The sequence below is a fragment of the Dryobates pubescens genome, chromosome 16, assembly GCF_014839835.1.
Source record: "Dryobates pubescens isolate bDryPub1 chromosome 16, bDryPub1.pri, whole genome shotgun sequence".
In the NCBI taxonomy this organism is placed as follows: domain Eukaryota; kingdom Metazoa; phylum Chordata; class Aves; order Piciformes; family Picidae; genus Dryobates; species Dryobates pubescens.
Window position 1 is genome coordinate 6571940 of NC_071627.1, and position 16476 is coordinate 6588415.

Consider the following 16476-nt stretch of genomic DNA (forward strand, 5'->3'; position numbering starts at 1 on the left):
GGTGATGGTTTGAACTAAAAGAGTGTGGAGAGAAGGGAGAAATGTTTGACACTGAGGGTGGTGAGAGCCTGGCCCAGCCTGCCCAGAGACTGTGGATGCCCTATCCCTGGAACCATTCCAGGTCAGGTTGTGTGGGGCTGTGAGCAACCTGCTGCAGTTGCAGATGTCCCTGCTGGCTGCAGGGGGTTTGGACTTGGATGACCTTCGAAGGTCCCTTCAGCCCACAGCATTCTGTGACTCTAGGCTGGCAGAAGCTGTTGCAAAAGGGATGCAGGAGACATTACAATCCAACAGGTCATAACCTGCTGCTTGGGGCTGAGGACACCACACTGACAGCACAAACACCTCTGCCTAAACAGAAATCACCTTCCCAAGGAAGGAAATGAACCCCCCCAGCGTTTCTGAGCCTGCAGCCCTTCCCCAGGCATCGAGGCAGTGAGGAAGGGAGCAGCAAAGCTTGCAGGTTGGTTTTTTTTGAAGCTAATCAATATTAGTCAGCAGTACAAGATGTTTTAGAGGAAAACCACAAATAGCCTGGGCCAAAGAGCTAATGAAAAGCTGGAATTACCATTTGGGAAAGGGCTTCTCCATCTCCCAAACGGCTCAGCAAACAAAGGCCTGCCTGGGGTGGTGACACCCACACAATGGAGCAGGACATTGCGGGGCTCTGGGGCTCTGAATTATGGAAACCATCTCAGGGAAGGCATCTCTGAGAAAGAGGCTGCCCTGTGTTTACTGATGCTGGCTGAAGAAGGCAGGGAAAGGTTGGTGGGGGAAGCAGTGGGCTAGGGAAGGTGATGTGGTTGTATAGATCACAGCCTATAATGTGTGCTGTGTCCACCAGCACGGGGGAGGACCCAAAGGCAGGTGCCAGGGATGGAACACAAGAGGAGAAGGAACAACATCAAAAGGCACTGTGGATGCCTATGTGAGCCCTGGTCTTCCTTTCCTATGTAGGAGTACTCCAATAACAACCAAAAGCCCCTCAAAGCAACAATTTCCACCCAGATTAAGATCACCTGACTGCACAACCCCCTGCCTGCAGAGCTTGGCTGGGAGGATTCCCACAGCACAGCCCCAGCAGGCAGCTGCATTACAGGCAGAAACAAATGCTGGGGGGGGGGGAGGGGCACACTCCCACCTCCACAAGCCCCCCAGAATGAGATGCTGCCACACACTTGGGGGAGGCTGTGGCAAAAGCTAAGGTGGCTGCTCCAAGTCAAACCAGGATCCATCCCAGACAGAGCCAACACACAGGGACACTTCCTACGGCCCCAGCTGAGCCTGAGGAGCAGCAGAGCCACTTCCTTCTCCCTTTTTGCAAAGAAAAGGGGCAGGGAAGGACAGAAGAGCTGCCCCATGGTGTGTGCAGACTGAGACAAGCACACAGCCCCCATCCCCTTGTGCCTGGCAGGTGTAAGCAAGCAGCCACGGAGAGGTTTCTTCCTTCCACCCATCTCCAGCTTAGGGCACAGGCACTGCTGTAACCATCACTCACAAAAAGATGCTCCCCAGAGAGTGTGGCAGCTGGGCTCAGTGCTGGGCTTGGTGCTGTCTGGGCACAGAACCTGGAAGCAGGCAGGCAGGCAGGGGAAGCAGGCAGGGCACATGGCGATGTGTGCCAGCAGCTGCCACCCCGGAGAGCCATCAGCCTGCGTCCAGGGCATGTCCCTGTGCCAGCCCCCACAGTGTGTGCACCAGCCCCGCCAGCAAGAGGCTGCTGGAGTGTCTGACAGGGAAGCAGGGTAACCCCTACCTGTGACATGCTCACTGACTGGTGCAACCACAGCCTCCCCCTGCTGCCAAAGGGACAAACCAACAGAACTCTTCTGCTTTGTGAAAGGAGCAGGGAAAGCCCCCCACAGAGAACCATTCACTGCCTTGCTGCAAATCACCTCCACCTGAGCCATGCTCCCAGCTGCTCCACATTGCCCCCTCCCCAGCTGGAGCACCTCCGGGACAGCTCTGAGGCCACGGCCAGACCCTTGCCAACAGAAGTGAGCTACCCAGGGGAACAGCTCTCCTGGTTTCCAGGGCAGTGTGTTGTAAAACTGCCTGGGGGCAGGAGTTAGGAGCTCCTGACACACTAACACGAGGGGTCATGATGTACCTGCTGTCACCCAGCCAGCAGGACACAATCCCCAGCACTTTGCTGGGAGCCCCTGGGAGGCAGAGGCAGGCAGCGGTGCTGCGCTGCCAGGCTGCCCTTGTACCTCCTCTGTAACTGTCAGATAGTTCTGCAGGAACAAGTTCCTAAAGAGGCTGTGAGCACAGCTAATGAAATATGCAGGCTGGAAGTATTAGCAGAGTATGGAGTGGGAAAGAGGAAGGCTATATCCTTGTCAGGATGACTAACTGTGCAGTCCTGCTGGGATTTATCTTCCAGCACGGGCTTCATCTTTTACATCCTTAAGGCCCCTGCTTCTGCTGCAGGGAGCCAGTCGGTTTTCTTCTGTGTTTTGGCTTGGTGCAGAAGGCCATGCTCTGAGTTTGCATAAAGCAGGTGAGTTACAAAACCCCCCCAAAGCACGGCAAATCCTCAGCCCAAGCTCCTCCCGAGACCTGCACCACAAACTGCTCCTTGCTTCCCTTACCCACAGCAGCAGTGCACCCAGATGCCTCCCAAAACAGGGCTGCCAAAATGCTGCAGCAAGGAGAACCACTCCTGGCTGCCCACAGGGCAGCACAGCTGGGGAAGGATCTAGCTAAAAAGTCCTATGAGGAGCAGCTGAGGGAGGTTGGGTTGGCCTGGAGAAGAGGAGGCGGAGGGGAGACCTCATTGCTCTCTGCAGCTCCCTGAAAGGAGGCTGGAGCCAGGGGTTGGTCTCTCCTCCTAGGTGATAGGAGAGGAAATGGCCTGAAATTATGCCAGGGGAGGGTTAGGTTGGAGATTAGGAACAATTTCTTTGTTGGAAGAGTGGTCAGGGACTGGAACAGGGAGGTGGTGGAGTCCCCATCCCTGAAGGTGTTCAAGAAAGCTGTGACCGTGGCACTTGGGGGCACGGTTTAGTGGCCATGGTGGTGTTGGGGTGATGGCTGGACTGCATGAGCTCAGAGGGCTTTGCTAGCCCAAACAATTCTGTGATTCTATAAGGAAACACCTTTCAGCTTCATCTGCCCATTGAGTATTTCTCACTGCACCATTCATAAGTTAGGGGGAAGGCAACATCCTCTGGATGAAAGGTTTAAAGAGAGATCTGCAGTACAAAGATTGACCTCCAAAGTGCCAGGGTTCTGTTGAGAACCTTGCATTAGGAAGGGCTGAAAGGCAAGTGTCAGCTGTACAAAACAAAGTTTGGCCCATGACCTCAGACTTGACCTACCTGCATTTCAGGGTCTCTCTGCAAGGCGTAATACTATTACTAATGCTGATGTTTCTCTGCAATTTGGGTGTGGACTGAGACCAAAGGCACTTTTGCTTGGCCCAGCCCAGTCTGTGAAGTGGCTCAGGACAGGCAGATGCATTGCATAAAACCCCTGAGCTGGCCATGCCTGCTCATTGCTACAGGAATTAAGCTCAAATCACAGACTCACAGAACTGTCAGAGTTGGAAGGGACCCCAAGGATCAGCCAGTTCCAAGCCCCCTGCCCTGGGCAGGGACACCTCACACTACAGCAGGCTGCTCACAGCCACATCCAGCCTGGCTGCAAACACCTCCAGGGATGAGGCTGCCACCACCTCCCTGGGCAACCTGTGCCAGGCTCTCACCACCCTCATGGGCAACAACTTCTTCCTAATGTCTAATCCTAATCTCCCCTCCACTCGCTTGGATCCATCCCCCCCAGTCCTGTCACTACCCAGCACCCTACAAAGTCCCTCCCCAGCTTTCTTGGAGCCCCCTGCAGATCCTGCAAGGCCACAAGGAGGTCTCCCTGGAGCCTTCTCCTCTCCAGCCTGCACAACCCCAACTCTCTCAGGCTGTCTCCAGAGCAGAGCAGCTCCAGCCCTCTGCTCATCCTTGTGGATACCTTCATCTCTGGACACCTGCCAGCACCTCCAGAGCCTTCCTGTACCAGGGGCTCCAGAACTGGACACAGAGCTGCAGCTGTGGTCTCAGCAGAGTGGAGCAGAGGAGCAGAATCCCCTCCCTCCCCTGCTGGCCACACTTCTCTTGCTGCAGCCCAGGCTCTGCTTGGCTTTCTGGGCTGCAAGTGCTCACTGCTGGCTCCTGCTGAGCTTCTCCTCCCCCAGCACCCCCAAGGCCTTTTCTCCAGGGCTGCTCTCAAGCCAGTCCCTGCCCAGCCTAGGGAATCCTTTTCTATATGTCTCACAAGACCAGCCTGAGACAGCACAGAAAACATTCAGGTCGCCATTTGCTTGGCTCAGAGTCTTCATTGAGCCTGACTGGACACCAACCAAAATACCAAAGTTGTGATCACCTCTCCATTCACTCTGGGGGGCATCTGCAAACTTAGTATCAAAAAGCTGCCTCAAAAATGATACTGAAGGTTGTGCAACAGGGGCAGTAATGATGGTGTTGCTTGTGCAGCCTCATCACTGGTTTGGAAAGCACTGGGCACACTCTGGCCATGAGAGAAGCACCAGGAATTCAGCTCCAGTCCTGGTCAGGTGCAGAAGCTGGCCTGGATACTGGGTGATGTCAAGAGGTGTTGCTGCCTTAAAATGGTGAAGTGCTTGATGCAAGCTAAGGAGCTGCTGGGTTCACTGCTGGGCCTATTTCACTGCTTACACTGTTGAAGGGGGCAGGACAGCAGCCAGAAAGAAAAGGCTAGAATTTTCCAGCAGCAGATTAGGAAGCTCAGCTTAAAAACCCACCCCAAAGCTCAAAACTGAGCATACTGTCTTCTGCTCATCAGGCCTGCAAGTACCAGAACACCTCCCATGGCTCATTGGTGCTGGAGGCTTATGAAGATGAGTTGTGACTTACATGGTCAGCAATGGTCCGTCCCAGCTTGTCCATCCTTGACCCAGCCTCTGCGATCTTCTTGGCTGCACTGATCACATCTGATGTATTTTTCAATGGACCTTTACCTCTGCAAAACAGAACACAGGCTACCTGCTAGCACCAGATGACCAGAGGAGTGAAGTAAACACTGCTTTTCTCTTCCTGCTCCATACAGGACTGGAAGTTGATTCCTCACCCAAACTGCATGGGTAGGGCTGCACAGAAAGAGGCAGGTGTAATCATCACACAGAAGCCCACAGTCCCAGCATGGAGGAGGGTGGAAGGGACCACTGGATATCATCCAGAGGTCCCTGCTCAAGCAGGGCACCCACAGCAGCTTGCCCAGGAGCACAACGATATGGGGGGGTTGGAAGTTCCACACACAAGGAGACTCCACAACCTCCCTGGGCAGCCTGCTCCAGGCCTCCAGCACCCTCACACCAAACAACTTCAGATGGAACCTCCTGGCTGCCAGTTTATGCCTATTACTCCTTGCCCTGTCCCTGGGCACCACTGAGCAGAGTCTGGCCCCAGCCTCTTGCCCACAACCCCTTATCTGTTGCTGAGCATTGCTCAGCTCCCCTCTGGGGCTGCTCTTCTCCAGGCTCAGCACCCCCAGGGCTCTCAGCCTTTCCTCCTCACAGAGCTGCTCCAGGCCCCCCAGCATCTCTGTAGCCTCTGCTGGGCTCTCTCCAGCAGTTCCCTGTCCCTCTTGACGTGGGGAGCCCAGAACTGGACCCAGTACCCCAGCTATGGCTTCACAAGGGTAGAATAAATTGGGAGGAGAACTTCCTTCATTTTCAGGGCAGTTTTCCCCTCCAGCCTATCCCCACATTCAGGTAAGTGTAAGACTAAACACCAGTGTTACTGTGTGTGAGCAACCTAACGATAATAGGGGATAATATTTTTGGAAAACACATTTTCAATCTCCATGGCACTCTCACACCAGGTTTAAAAACCACCTCTGGAGACTTTCCAGCCCTGCCTGGATGTGTTCCTGTGCAACCTCTGCTGGATTCTATGGTCCTGCTCTGGCAGGGGAGTTGGACCCAAAGATCTCCAGAGGTCCCTTCCAACCCCTAACATCCTGTGAGCCTGTGTGATCCTGTGACCAGAGCTGGATAAAACCTGGGAAATGAATTTCCAAAGGCATCCAACCCCCTCTCTCTCTTTTCATAGGATCAACAAGGTTGGAAAAGACCTCAAAGATCATCAAGTCCAACCTATCACCCAAGACCTCATGACTGCTAAACCATGGCACCAAGTGCCACGTCCAATCCCCTCTTGAACACCTCCAGGGGCAGTGACTCCACCACCTCCCTGGGCAGCACATCCCAATGGCCAACAACTCTCTCTGGGAAGAACTTTCTCCTTATTTTGCAAATGACTGTGCCAGGAAGGCTTCCTGCACCACAGTAATATAGAGAACCTATAGAATTTAATGTTGTAAAGAACTGAGCAAAATATCTCTATAAAAAAATCTATCTATCTATATTGCCTGGGACAAGAATCACCCCTAAGAAAGACAGACAGACAAGGCACTAACTGCTGGGTATCTCCAGATCAACTCCAGCAGTTATTACCACCCAGGCACTGCAGAGTAATGCATCTCCTGAGTTACACACAGGCTTCCAGAGGGTAACACTTAGAGGAAATTACAAGAAGTAAAGACTCTTGCACAATATTTCTCTGGAAGCTGAGCAGCCCAGCCAGCTGCTGAGGGCCCAGCTTGAGCAAGCCTCACCTGGTGAAGTCTGTCATTTCCATCATAATCATACACATCTGTTTTGCCAGGACAATGATGTCGTTACCACTGTCATCCCATTTTGATACTTCAGCATCCAGTTTGCTCTTTTCTTCCTGGAAGCTGGCCACTTGCTCAGCAATCTTAGCTTTCTGCTCTTGAGGGAGCTGAGCCATGATAGCCTGCAAGAGAGAGAGAGAGAGAGAGTTTTCTCATGTCACCTTGTGCTGCCACTTGGAGAAGGCTTTTTGGAACATTTCACTAATAACTAATTTAAGTCACACAGATGGGGGATAAAATTTAATTGCAAGCCTCTACCTAGAGGCTTCCCAGAGCCATTTCCTTCCATTTGGAATCGAGGTTTATAGAACCATAGAATTGTCAGGGTTGGAAGGGACCTCAAGGCTCAGCCAGTTCCAAGCCCTGTGCTGCCATGGGCAGGGACACATCACACTGGATCAGGTTGCTCACAGCCACATCCAGCCTGGCCTTCAAAACCTCCAAGGATGAGGCTTCCAGCACCTCCCTGGGCAACCTGTGCCAGGCTCTTACCACCTCTTTCTTAAGACAGAATGCCCAGAAAGACAAACTGACACCTGAAACGTGGCCATTTGCATGATAAAACCATTAGACTCCAGACAACTTTGCCACATCTTAGCATCCCTCAAAGCAAAACTGCATGAAGAGGGAGGGGATTTGCCTCTTCTACACAATGTAAGGGTTTTAAAAGGCACTTCCACTTGGGTACATTTCAGCTGCATGAAGAGGGAGGGGATTTGCCTCTTCTGCAGAATGTGAGGGTTTTAAAAGGCACTTCCACTTGGGCATATTTCAGTGGTGCAGTGCACAGAAGAAATATGAAGCTCTTCCCTGCAAAAAGCTAGCTGTACTATTTTGAAACATGCATAGCTGAGGAAAGGGTGAGTGAAAATAAAGAGTATGTGCTTACTCCTGAATAAAATCTATTAGGCTAGGTTTCCAGCCTTGTATGAGACTCAGTGCTCTCGCCCTCATAAATACCAGGAGAATTCATGCCTTCAGGAGCAGGTGAAAAGGAATCTTCAGTACTAAAAAGCCCCTGGCAGCAGCAGTGTGAAAATGTAAATTAGAAATGTCTGCATTTCAATAACAGGGGGAGGGGAATGCAGGGCTCTCAAGTGCTTGTGCAAGGAAGGGGAGCGTGAACCCCACTCTCAGTTAAGTGTCATCCCCAAACCAACGTGGCAGAAGCTGGCTAAAGATGGCCCAAGCTGCCTCTTGCCTGGTTTCAAGCTAGAAGAGCCTTCACAAAATCTCCTCCATGGCACTTTCCCAGGAGTGTAAATTGCTATTGATCCAGAAGGGGACATGTCAAATAAAAACAAGAGCGAAGGCCTGGTTTTCCCCTCAATGTACTGATTTTAAGTTTTCACCTATTAATGATTATATATTGCCCATCATTTTCAACAGTCATAGGAAATGCAGTAAGTTTGAATGGTTTTATTCTTGAGCTCCTCTCAACGCTGTCCTGATAAATGCCCAGTGGCCAAACCCCACACATTCATGAGAGGACATTTGGTAAAGCATTCCCTGCCCACAAACTTAGAGTTTGCCCGTTGAAGGTGTGAGAACAAGGGGAGAGTTCACCCTGCATCTCTCCACAGGAGCCCACCCAACGAAATGGCAGTGCCCACAACGTCTGCAGTGTCAAAGCAGAAAGTAGTTCATGGGTACTGAAGGGATTTTGATCTTTCAGAGCATCCCAAATGAAAGACCAGCGGTTTCTCACATCCATCAGCCCAACACACCTGGCATGCCACTTAACCTCCTTTTCAGAAGACAACTGGGAACAAAGAACACCGCTTCTCTGATCCAGCCAGTTCACTGCCACCCCCCAAAGCTTTAACCTGGATTTTCAAAGCAAGCTGGACTGTTTCTTGGAAGCAAGGTCAGGGTTTTGTAATGCTCAGGTTTCCTCCTTACCCTGGCGCTTTGTCCAGCAATGAGCTGATCGTCTTCGGTCTGGATGCTCGTTCTGCTCCGGACGTCGAAGTCCTCGGTCTCAAAGTCAGAGTCATCCAACTCTTCAGGAGTCTGAGGGAAAGAGTAATTCAGGCAGAGTCAAACAAGAGATCTGATGGCTCTCAAAATCCACCAGAATATTGTTTTTCAAGCAGAGAGAGAAGGGAAGTCAGTGAAGGCAAAAATTATTCAATGTGTTCCACAAAAAGGTAAATACAGGGACTGCATCCAGCCTGTTGAACACGTGTGATTATAAATGCTTGGCTGCTCCTGTTAGACACCATGGGGATCTCCAAAATTACACACCAAGCAACTACACATCTGAGGTTTGTCAGGACACTAATGCACTCAGGGTTTGAGACACAGAAAACAAGTGCTGGGGTGTTTTTTTTCCCCTTTGCAGTGAGTGGTATTTTTGCCACTTGGTTAACTGTAAGAGCTTTGCTCGCCAGGCTGAAGCTACAGAGCTCCAAAGAGCTCTTAGGCCTGGTTCAAAACCACAGCCCCTTGTCTTCAAGCACAATTATGCATCAAAGCATTAGCCAAATTAATGACAGATACAAAACACAGAGAAATTTATTCTTACCCCCCCCCCCTCCCCCCAGGAAAAGCTGAGCAATTTTTAGCTAGGAAGGGCCAGCTTTTCTGCTGGAGGCTAAACACATCTGACCCAGTTCCTGCTTGCCTAGCATTTATTTTTTGCTACTGCCAGTCTAAGAGCTGGCAGAGTTTTTATGCAGCTTATCAAGTTTAAACAGCATGTTTGTCAAAATGCTACACCTTCACCTCATGACTGTTATGCAGAGGTGGAGCAGCAAAGGGCCACGCTCACGGGGGGATGCTGCTAAGGTGAGCTGGCTGGGACTGGCTGCTCCACATTTCCTTCTCTCTAGAGGTACAAGCTTCCTGCAGTGCTGCCAACATTCCATGCCAGAGCTGTGTGCTGCTTCAAGTGTCCTGGAGCACTTTGTTCCAACGAGGGTGTTGTCCTGGCAGCAGCAGACTGGGAAGCTGCTTCCTTTTAGTATCCCAACAAAACCATGCAGGAGTTCAGTGTCTGGTAGGGGCTGCCTGGGTTAGTGAAATGCTTTTAGATCCATGTAGGGCCATGAGGATGAGCAGAGGGCTGGAGCACCTCTCCTATGAGGACAGACTGAAGGAGTTGGGGCTGTTCAGTCTGGAGAAGAGAAGGCTCTGAGGTGACCTAATTGTGGCCTTCCAGTATCTGAAGGGGGCTACAGGAAGGCTGGGGAGGGACTTCCCAGGACATCAAGTAGTGATAGGCCTAGGGGGAATGGAATGAAGCTGGAGGTGGGGAGATTCAGACTGAATGTGAGGAGGAAGCTCTTCACCATGAGAGTGGTGAAGCCCTGGAATGGGTTGTCCAGGGAGGTGGTTGAGGCCCCATCCCTGGAGGTGTTTAAGCCCAGGCTGGATGAGGCTCTGGCCAGCCTGATCTAGTGTGGGGTGTCCCTGCCCATGGCAGGGGGGTTGGAACTAGATGATCCTTGTGGTCCCTTCCCCTCCCTGACTGATACTATGAAATGAGCCAGTTCCCTTGCAGCTATGTCTGGTGGCTCTTGTTCTTTACAGGCTCCAGGAGGAACAGTCACTCAAACACCTGATTCTTGTGCTTATGCAATAAATTGGGATCAAGAGAGAAGATGCAAATGAAGTCCCTGTTCCTCAGATTCTTTTCCCTATGGTTTGAGCTTTACTTGTTTTCCAATAGGTCTGCATCTTGTGATCCAGTCAAAATTAAGAGGGATACCCAAAACAGCTGCCAAAAAGCAAAGGTGAGCACCCTGACCATCGAGACCCAGAGTATTTCTTGGAACAGCTTGCTCAGGAAAGTGGTGGCAGCCTCATCCCTGGAGGTTTTGAAGGCCAGGCTGGACGTGGCTGTGAGCAGCCTGCTGCAGTGTGAGGTGTCCCTGCCCATGGCAGGGGGGTTGGAACTAGATGATAACTGAGGTCACTTCCAACCCTTACAATTCTATGACTCTGTGATTGCAGCTGCCATCTCCTCTCCAAGTCTTGAGGAACAGAGTACATCCACAAAAGCTGTGTAAGGCCATGTGCTAAGTAGCAGCTCAGCGTATCAGTATTTACACAATCAAAGAAGGGAAACCAACAGTCCTGCTGTAGCTTTAGGAATCGTCCTGTGATTCCCCAGCCCCCTTTTCTGCCCAGCCCTCCCAAAGCTCAAACAACCTGAGGCATACTCAGTGTCATTCTGCCTTTCAACTTGTCACCAGGGGCAAAATCTCCTCTGGGGGTGATGAAGGACTGCCTGGGGATCGGGAAGGAAAAAGCTTCTCTCCAGTAACTCATAGATACAGGAAGATTTGGTTTGAAATGTTTTTGCATAAGCACAAGTAGGTGCTTGAGTGACTATTCCTCCTGGATCCTGTGTAAGGAGCAAGAGCCACCAGACACAGTTTCAAGGGACTTGGCTCGTTTTGCCCCAGCCAACCTTGGCAGCATCCCCCTGTGAGCAAGGTTCCTCCTGTGCTGCAGTGTCAGACAAAGCCCTGGGGAAGGGGTGGCCTGGTACCTCCATTTGGACAGCTCTCTCCATTCCCAATACATCCCAAACCTCTGGCTAACAAACGCCAGCGTCTGAACTCCTTTATAGGTCAGGGATGTGTCAGCAGCGCCGCCGGTAGCTACTGGCAGCTGCAACAAAGCCCTGGCACCCTGGCATCAGAGAGGTGGCATGAGGGGAAACGTCAGGCTTCCTGGCAGCCCCAGCTCAGCTAATTACTGGCGACGTGGCATTGGCAGCGGTGCCTTCATGTCCTGAATAACAAGGCCTGTGGCAGGGGGTGAATCAATGTAGCTTGTCTGCATAGCAGGAGTGCATTGATAGCTTCATCCAGCACTGGCTGTCTATAAAGCCCTGAAGTCTGAGGAGAATGACATGCAGAGCACATATGTGGTTGTCAGCTTTCCCATCTGATTCTTTGCTTGGAGCAGCAAACATGGCAGATACTATTGCAATGGTTACTATAATCACACATATTCTGGGCCCTAATTTGCTTCTCACCGAAGTGCCATAGTTGCCACTCTGAAAGACAAAGCCAGCTCCTCTGCCAGGCATCTGTGCTTGAGTCAGAGTACAAGGGGAAAACAAAAGAAGGAACCACCTCTAGACACTTGTTGTTGCTGTGCCTGACTCCTGCCCAGTCTTAGCACACTCAGCTTCAAGAACTGTGCCCCAGAACTTTCTGTTCTGCACCCCTTCAATGAACTTCAGGAGCCTTTCTGTGCCTTTCCCCCATGCCTCCTGCCAGCCGAAATGCTGCCTGACCTGCCAGAAACCAAAGGACTTCCAAGTCACACTCACTGCACCTGAGGAGACAAAGCCTCTCCGAACTGCTCCCTGCTTCCTGAGGTTAACCAATTAACGAATTACATGCTCCAGGAACTGCAGCCCAAACCTGTTTTGGCATTAATTCTCAACATTTCCTTAACAGCCATCAAGTTTTACTTCCAGGCTCTCAACCCATCAAAAAGCATCTTTCCTTCGGAATCCACTTGCTGTTGTTAAACCAAAGGTCAGTGATTTTAGCACATTAACAAGCAAGACATTAACATGACATTACAGAAGATGCATGAAGGGTGTTTAGCATCACAGCTCGGGCTATCATGGGCGCTCAGCTCTGTTTAATGAACGTGAATCACAGCCTGCTTCTGAAGCACTCCACAGAGCGATTAGCGCTTTTTAAGACTCCGCATGTTAATAGGAGCTAAACGCAGATCTTCCACGCTGTCTGCTCCCAATAAAACTGATGCCTGTCAGTTCACTAAAGTAAGGGGAAAGTGAGTGGGGAAAAAAAATAGAGAGAGAGAGAGCGAGAGCGAGCGAGCTGCTGGAGCAGGCTGTGCTCACCCGGATCATCAGCACGGCTTTCCTGATGTCCCGGATGCCGTCGTACACCAGGCGCGAAGCGTCGATGAATTCGTTCTCGTCCATCGGCTGAGCAGGGTCTGAGCTCAGGGCTTCCACAGCAGCTTCTACCTGCTCAGTAAACCTCGGCATAACTGCGTTGAGAAGACAAAAGAGCGGTCAGGCCCCACCCCAACGCCACTTCTGCTGCATGCTCCCGTAAAAGACATGCCTGTGCCTCCTCCTTAGCTGCGGCTGGGAGCTGGGCGCCGCTTCCATTTCAATTCAAAGCACTTGTTAGAGAAGGACACCGACTCTCTCTCCATTTCATTTGCTATTTACTCTGCTGCTATTTGTTTGGGTTTTCCCCCCTTAGACAGTAAAAGTTTATCACCCCCTTCCAGTGGACAAGGAGAAGCTGCTAGGAGCTATGGGATAAAATCCTCAGCGTTTGTTTAATGTTCCCTGCAGCTGCAGGTTGGGTTCGGGGGTAAAACCCAAAGCAAACCAAGCAGCTATTACCAGCACCCAGCTCAAGCTTAACAAGGCAGTGGAAGAGGGCAGGTTGCAGTGCTGTACTTCAGTGACTCACTGCACCCCGGGAAGAACATCAGAGAACCATTTACAGTCTGCTCATTTCTTCAGTGTCACCCCTGATTCTTCAGCAAAGTAATTACAGCAAACCCAACAACTACCAGTTGGCACAGGGCTCGCTGCGGCAACCCGAAGCATTCCTTACCCTATATGGATGTTACTTACCGGTTGGTTCACAGGAAACACCCAGGTTTATTGCTCAGGTGCTGGGCACCACCAACCTTCAATGGGTTTTTTAGCAGCTTTAAAGGTGTTTTACAAAATTTCACACCCCAAGTTTTTTCTACTGGGCTTGGAGCACCTCAGCTATGAGGACAGGCCGAGGGAGCTGGGGGTGTTCAGCCTGGAGAAGACTCCAGGGGGACCTTAGAGCTGCCTTCCAACACCTGAAGGGACCCTGCAGAGAGGCTGCAGAGGGACTTTTCATGAGGGTGTCTAGAGACAGGACAAGGAGGGATGGCTTGAAGCTGAGGGAGAGTAGGGTTTGTGTGGATCTTAGGAAGAAGTTCTTCAGTAGGAGGGTGGGGAGACTCTGGAACAGGTTGCCCAGGGAGATTGTGGATGCCTCTTCCCGGGAGGTGTTCAAAGCCAGGTTGGATGAGGCCTTGAGCAGCCAAGCCTAGTTGAGAGGCGTTCCCTGGCAGGGGGATTGGAGTAGATGACCTCTGAGGTCCCATCCGACCTAAGCCACTCTATGATAGCATGGCAGAGATCTTCTTTCAGGATCCTGAACCCTTTTGCAGAGCCTGGCACAAGAGGTTCAGCACAACTTTCAAGCCTTGACTCAAGTGCCTGGGACTCATTTCCCTGGTGTTTCAGCATCCAGCAGCTCAGCTGATGACAGCGGGTGCACCAAGGGAGACCTTGTGTGCCGTGGAGTTTTAAGGCAGTCAACACAGGAAAATTACATTTCTCCTACTGCAACAGCTCTGCAAACAGCCCCCACTAATTCCCATTACTCTATGTAAATGGAGCCTTGAATACATTGCAGGGCTACATTAGTATCCCTGGCCCGTCTGCCTGTAAGCAAGATGAAGGCGGGGCTCTTGGCAGCCAGCAGCTCCTACCTGTGTTGGACAGCAGCTTGGTGGCTTCCAAGACCTTCTCTGTGTAGACCCCGGGTTCGTAGTTATCCATTTCAGAGGTGACAACATGGATGACTCTGGCAGCACGCCCCCGGATGGCCCCAGCTGTGCGGTCCAGGCCGTCCACGTCCTTCTCTTGCAGAGCGATGACACATTTGTTTACATCTTCTAGAATGTGGTTCTCTGGGGGCAAAGGAAGGAGGATTTAGATGGCAGTATCTCCTTTTCTGCTGCAGTCGTCAGCATGGCACTGGCTCAGCCCGTGACCTGCTCTTATAAACCAAGATGCTGTCAAGCACTAATGGTGAAGCTTCCAGCAGCGAACAGCTGCCCTTCCACGCCAGGCAGCAAAGGCCTCAGCACTCCACCCACCCCCCGGCACCCACACTTCCTGCCCCTCTTTGTACTCAATTACCCCAACAGAAAAGCCGAGCTCGGCTGAATTCTCCCTGGACTTCTTTCTTCCCATATTCCTCCCCTGGACTGCCGAAGCCCTTACTCCAAACATTTACAAGCCCCTCCCCCCTCCCCTCCCAGCGCCACACCCAAGCCGCTCCCTGCTCTGACAGACTGGGTGCTCGCTGCACGCTCCCAGCTTCCTGCACGGTGCCTGCCTGCAACCACACACGTGCCAGCAGAGAATATTAAACTGTTAGTCCTCCAGCCAGGTGTAAACCGCGGATTGAACACATCCAAGCGCCGGGTTCTGCACATTGGCCACAGCAACCCCATGCAGAGCTACAGGCTGGGGTCAGAGTGGCTGGAGAGCAGTCAGACTGAGAGGGACCTGGGGGTGCTGGTTGATGGTAGACTGAACATGAGCCTGCAGTGTGCCCAGGCAGCTAAGAGGGCCAATGGCATCCTGGCCTGCATCAGGAACAGTGTGGCCAGCAGGAGCAGGGAGGTCATTCTGCCCCTGTACACTGCACTGGTTAGGCCACACCTTGAGTACTGTGTCCAGTTCTGGGCCCCTCAGTTTAGGAAGGAGGTTGACTTGCTGGAACGAGTCCAGAGAAGAGCAACAAAGTTGGTGAGGGGTTTGGAACATAAGCCCTACGAGGAGAGGCTGAGGGAGCTGGGGTTGCTTAGCCTGGAGAAGAGGAGGCTCAGGGGTGACCTTATTGCTCTCTACAACTACCTGAAGGGAGGTTGTAGACAGACGGATGTTGGTCTCTTCTCCCAGGCAAGCAGTACCAGAACAAGAGGACACAGTCCCAGGCTGCGCCAGGGGAGGTTCAGGCTGGATGTTAGAAAAAAGTTCTATACAGAAAGAGTGATTGCACATTGGAATGGGCTGCCTGGGGAGGTGGTGGAGTCGCCATCACTGGAGGTTTTCAGGAGAAGACTTGATGGGGTGCTTGGTGCCATGGGTTAGTTGTTTGGGCGGTGTTGGATTGGTTGATGGGTTGGATGCGATGATCTTGAAGGTCTCTTCCAACCTGGTTTATTCTAACACCTGTGGTGATGTATGCAGAAGGTGTTCCAGGCACAGAGCACTCATCGCCTCTTCGGCAAACGAAATGCAAGGCCAGGATCGCCACAATTTACTTTCAGGAGGTACATTTTGGCTTTTATATGGAGATATTTCCCCCCATTTATCATGTCTAAGAAGCCCTGAATGAGTAAAACCTCCTAAGAGATTTCTGAAGAGGCCTAAAGAGGATAGGATCCTCTACTCTGCTTTTGTGAGACCCCACCTAGAGTACTGTGTCTCATTCTGGGGCCACCAACACACTGAACAGGTCCAGAGGAGGCCAGCAAGATTATCACAGAGCTGGAGAATCTCCCCTGAGGGGACAGGCTGAGCAAGTTGGGGCTGTTGAGACTGGAGAAGAGAAGGGTCTGGGGAGTGCTTAGAGCAGCCTTCCAGTACCTGAAGGGCGTGCAGGAGAGCTGGGGAGGGACTTTTGACAAGGGCTGGGAGTGACAGGGTGAGGAGCAATGGCTTTAAGCTGGGAGAAGGCAGACTGAGGCTGGACATGAGGTAAAAATTCTTTCCAGTGGGGGTGGGGAGACACTGGAACAGGTTGCCCTGGGAGGTTGTGGATGCCCCCTTCCTGGAGGGGAGAGGCTGGATGTGGCCTTGAGCAACCTGGGCTGGTGGGAGGTGTCCCTGCCCATGGCAGGGGGGTTGGAACTGGATGATCTTTAAGGTCCCTTCCAACCCAACCCATTCTATGAATCTATGATTTAAGGAACCCATTAGAAGACCATTTTGGAAAGTCAGACCTTTTGGTCTTCCAAACTCTGTTA

The 16476-nt window shown here is 51.8% G+C and overlaps 1 protein-coding gene across 2 annotated transcripts in view; it reads right to left on the reverse strand.

The window, feature by feature from the left end:
* CTNNA1 (catenin alpha 1) overlaps positions 1–16476 on the reverse strand; it is a 162088-nt gene that overhangs the window by 6069 nt on the left and 139543 nt on the right. For both annotated transcript variants that reach the window (XM_054168576.1, XM_054168577.1), the window contains 5 exons: positions 14206–14406; positions 12548–12699; positions 8614–8724; positions 6652–6833; positions 4890–4995 (listed from right to left, as the gene is read on the reverse strand). In XM_054168576.1, the coding sequence (XP_054024551.1) occupies positions 4890–4995; positions 6652–6833; positions 8614–8724; positions 12548–12699; positions 14206–14406 (752 nt within the window). The remainder of the gene's footprint in view (positions 1–4889; positions 4996–6651; positions 6834–8613; positions 8725–12547; positions 12700–14205; positions 14407–16476) is intronic.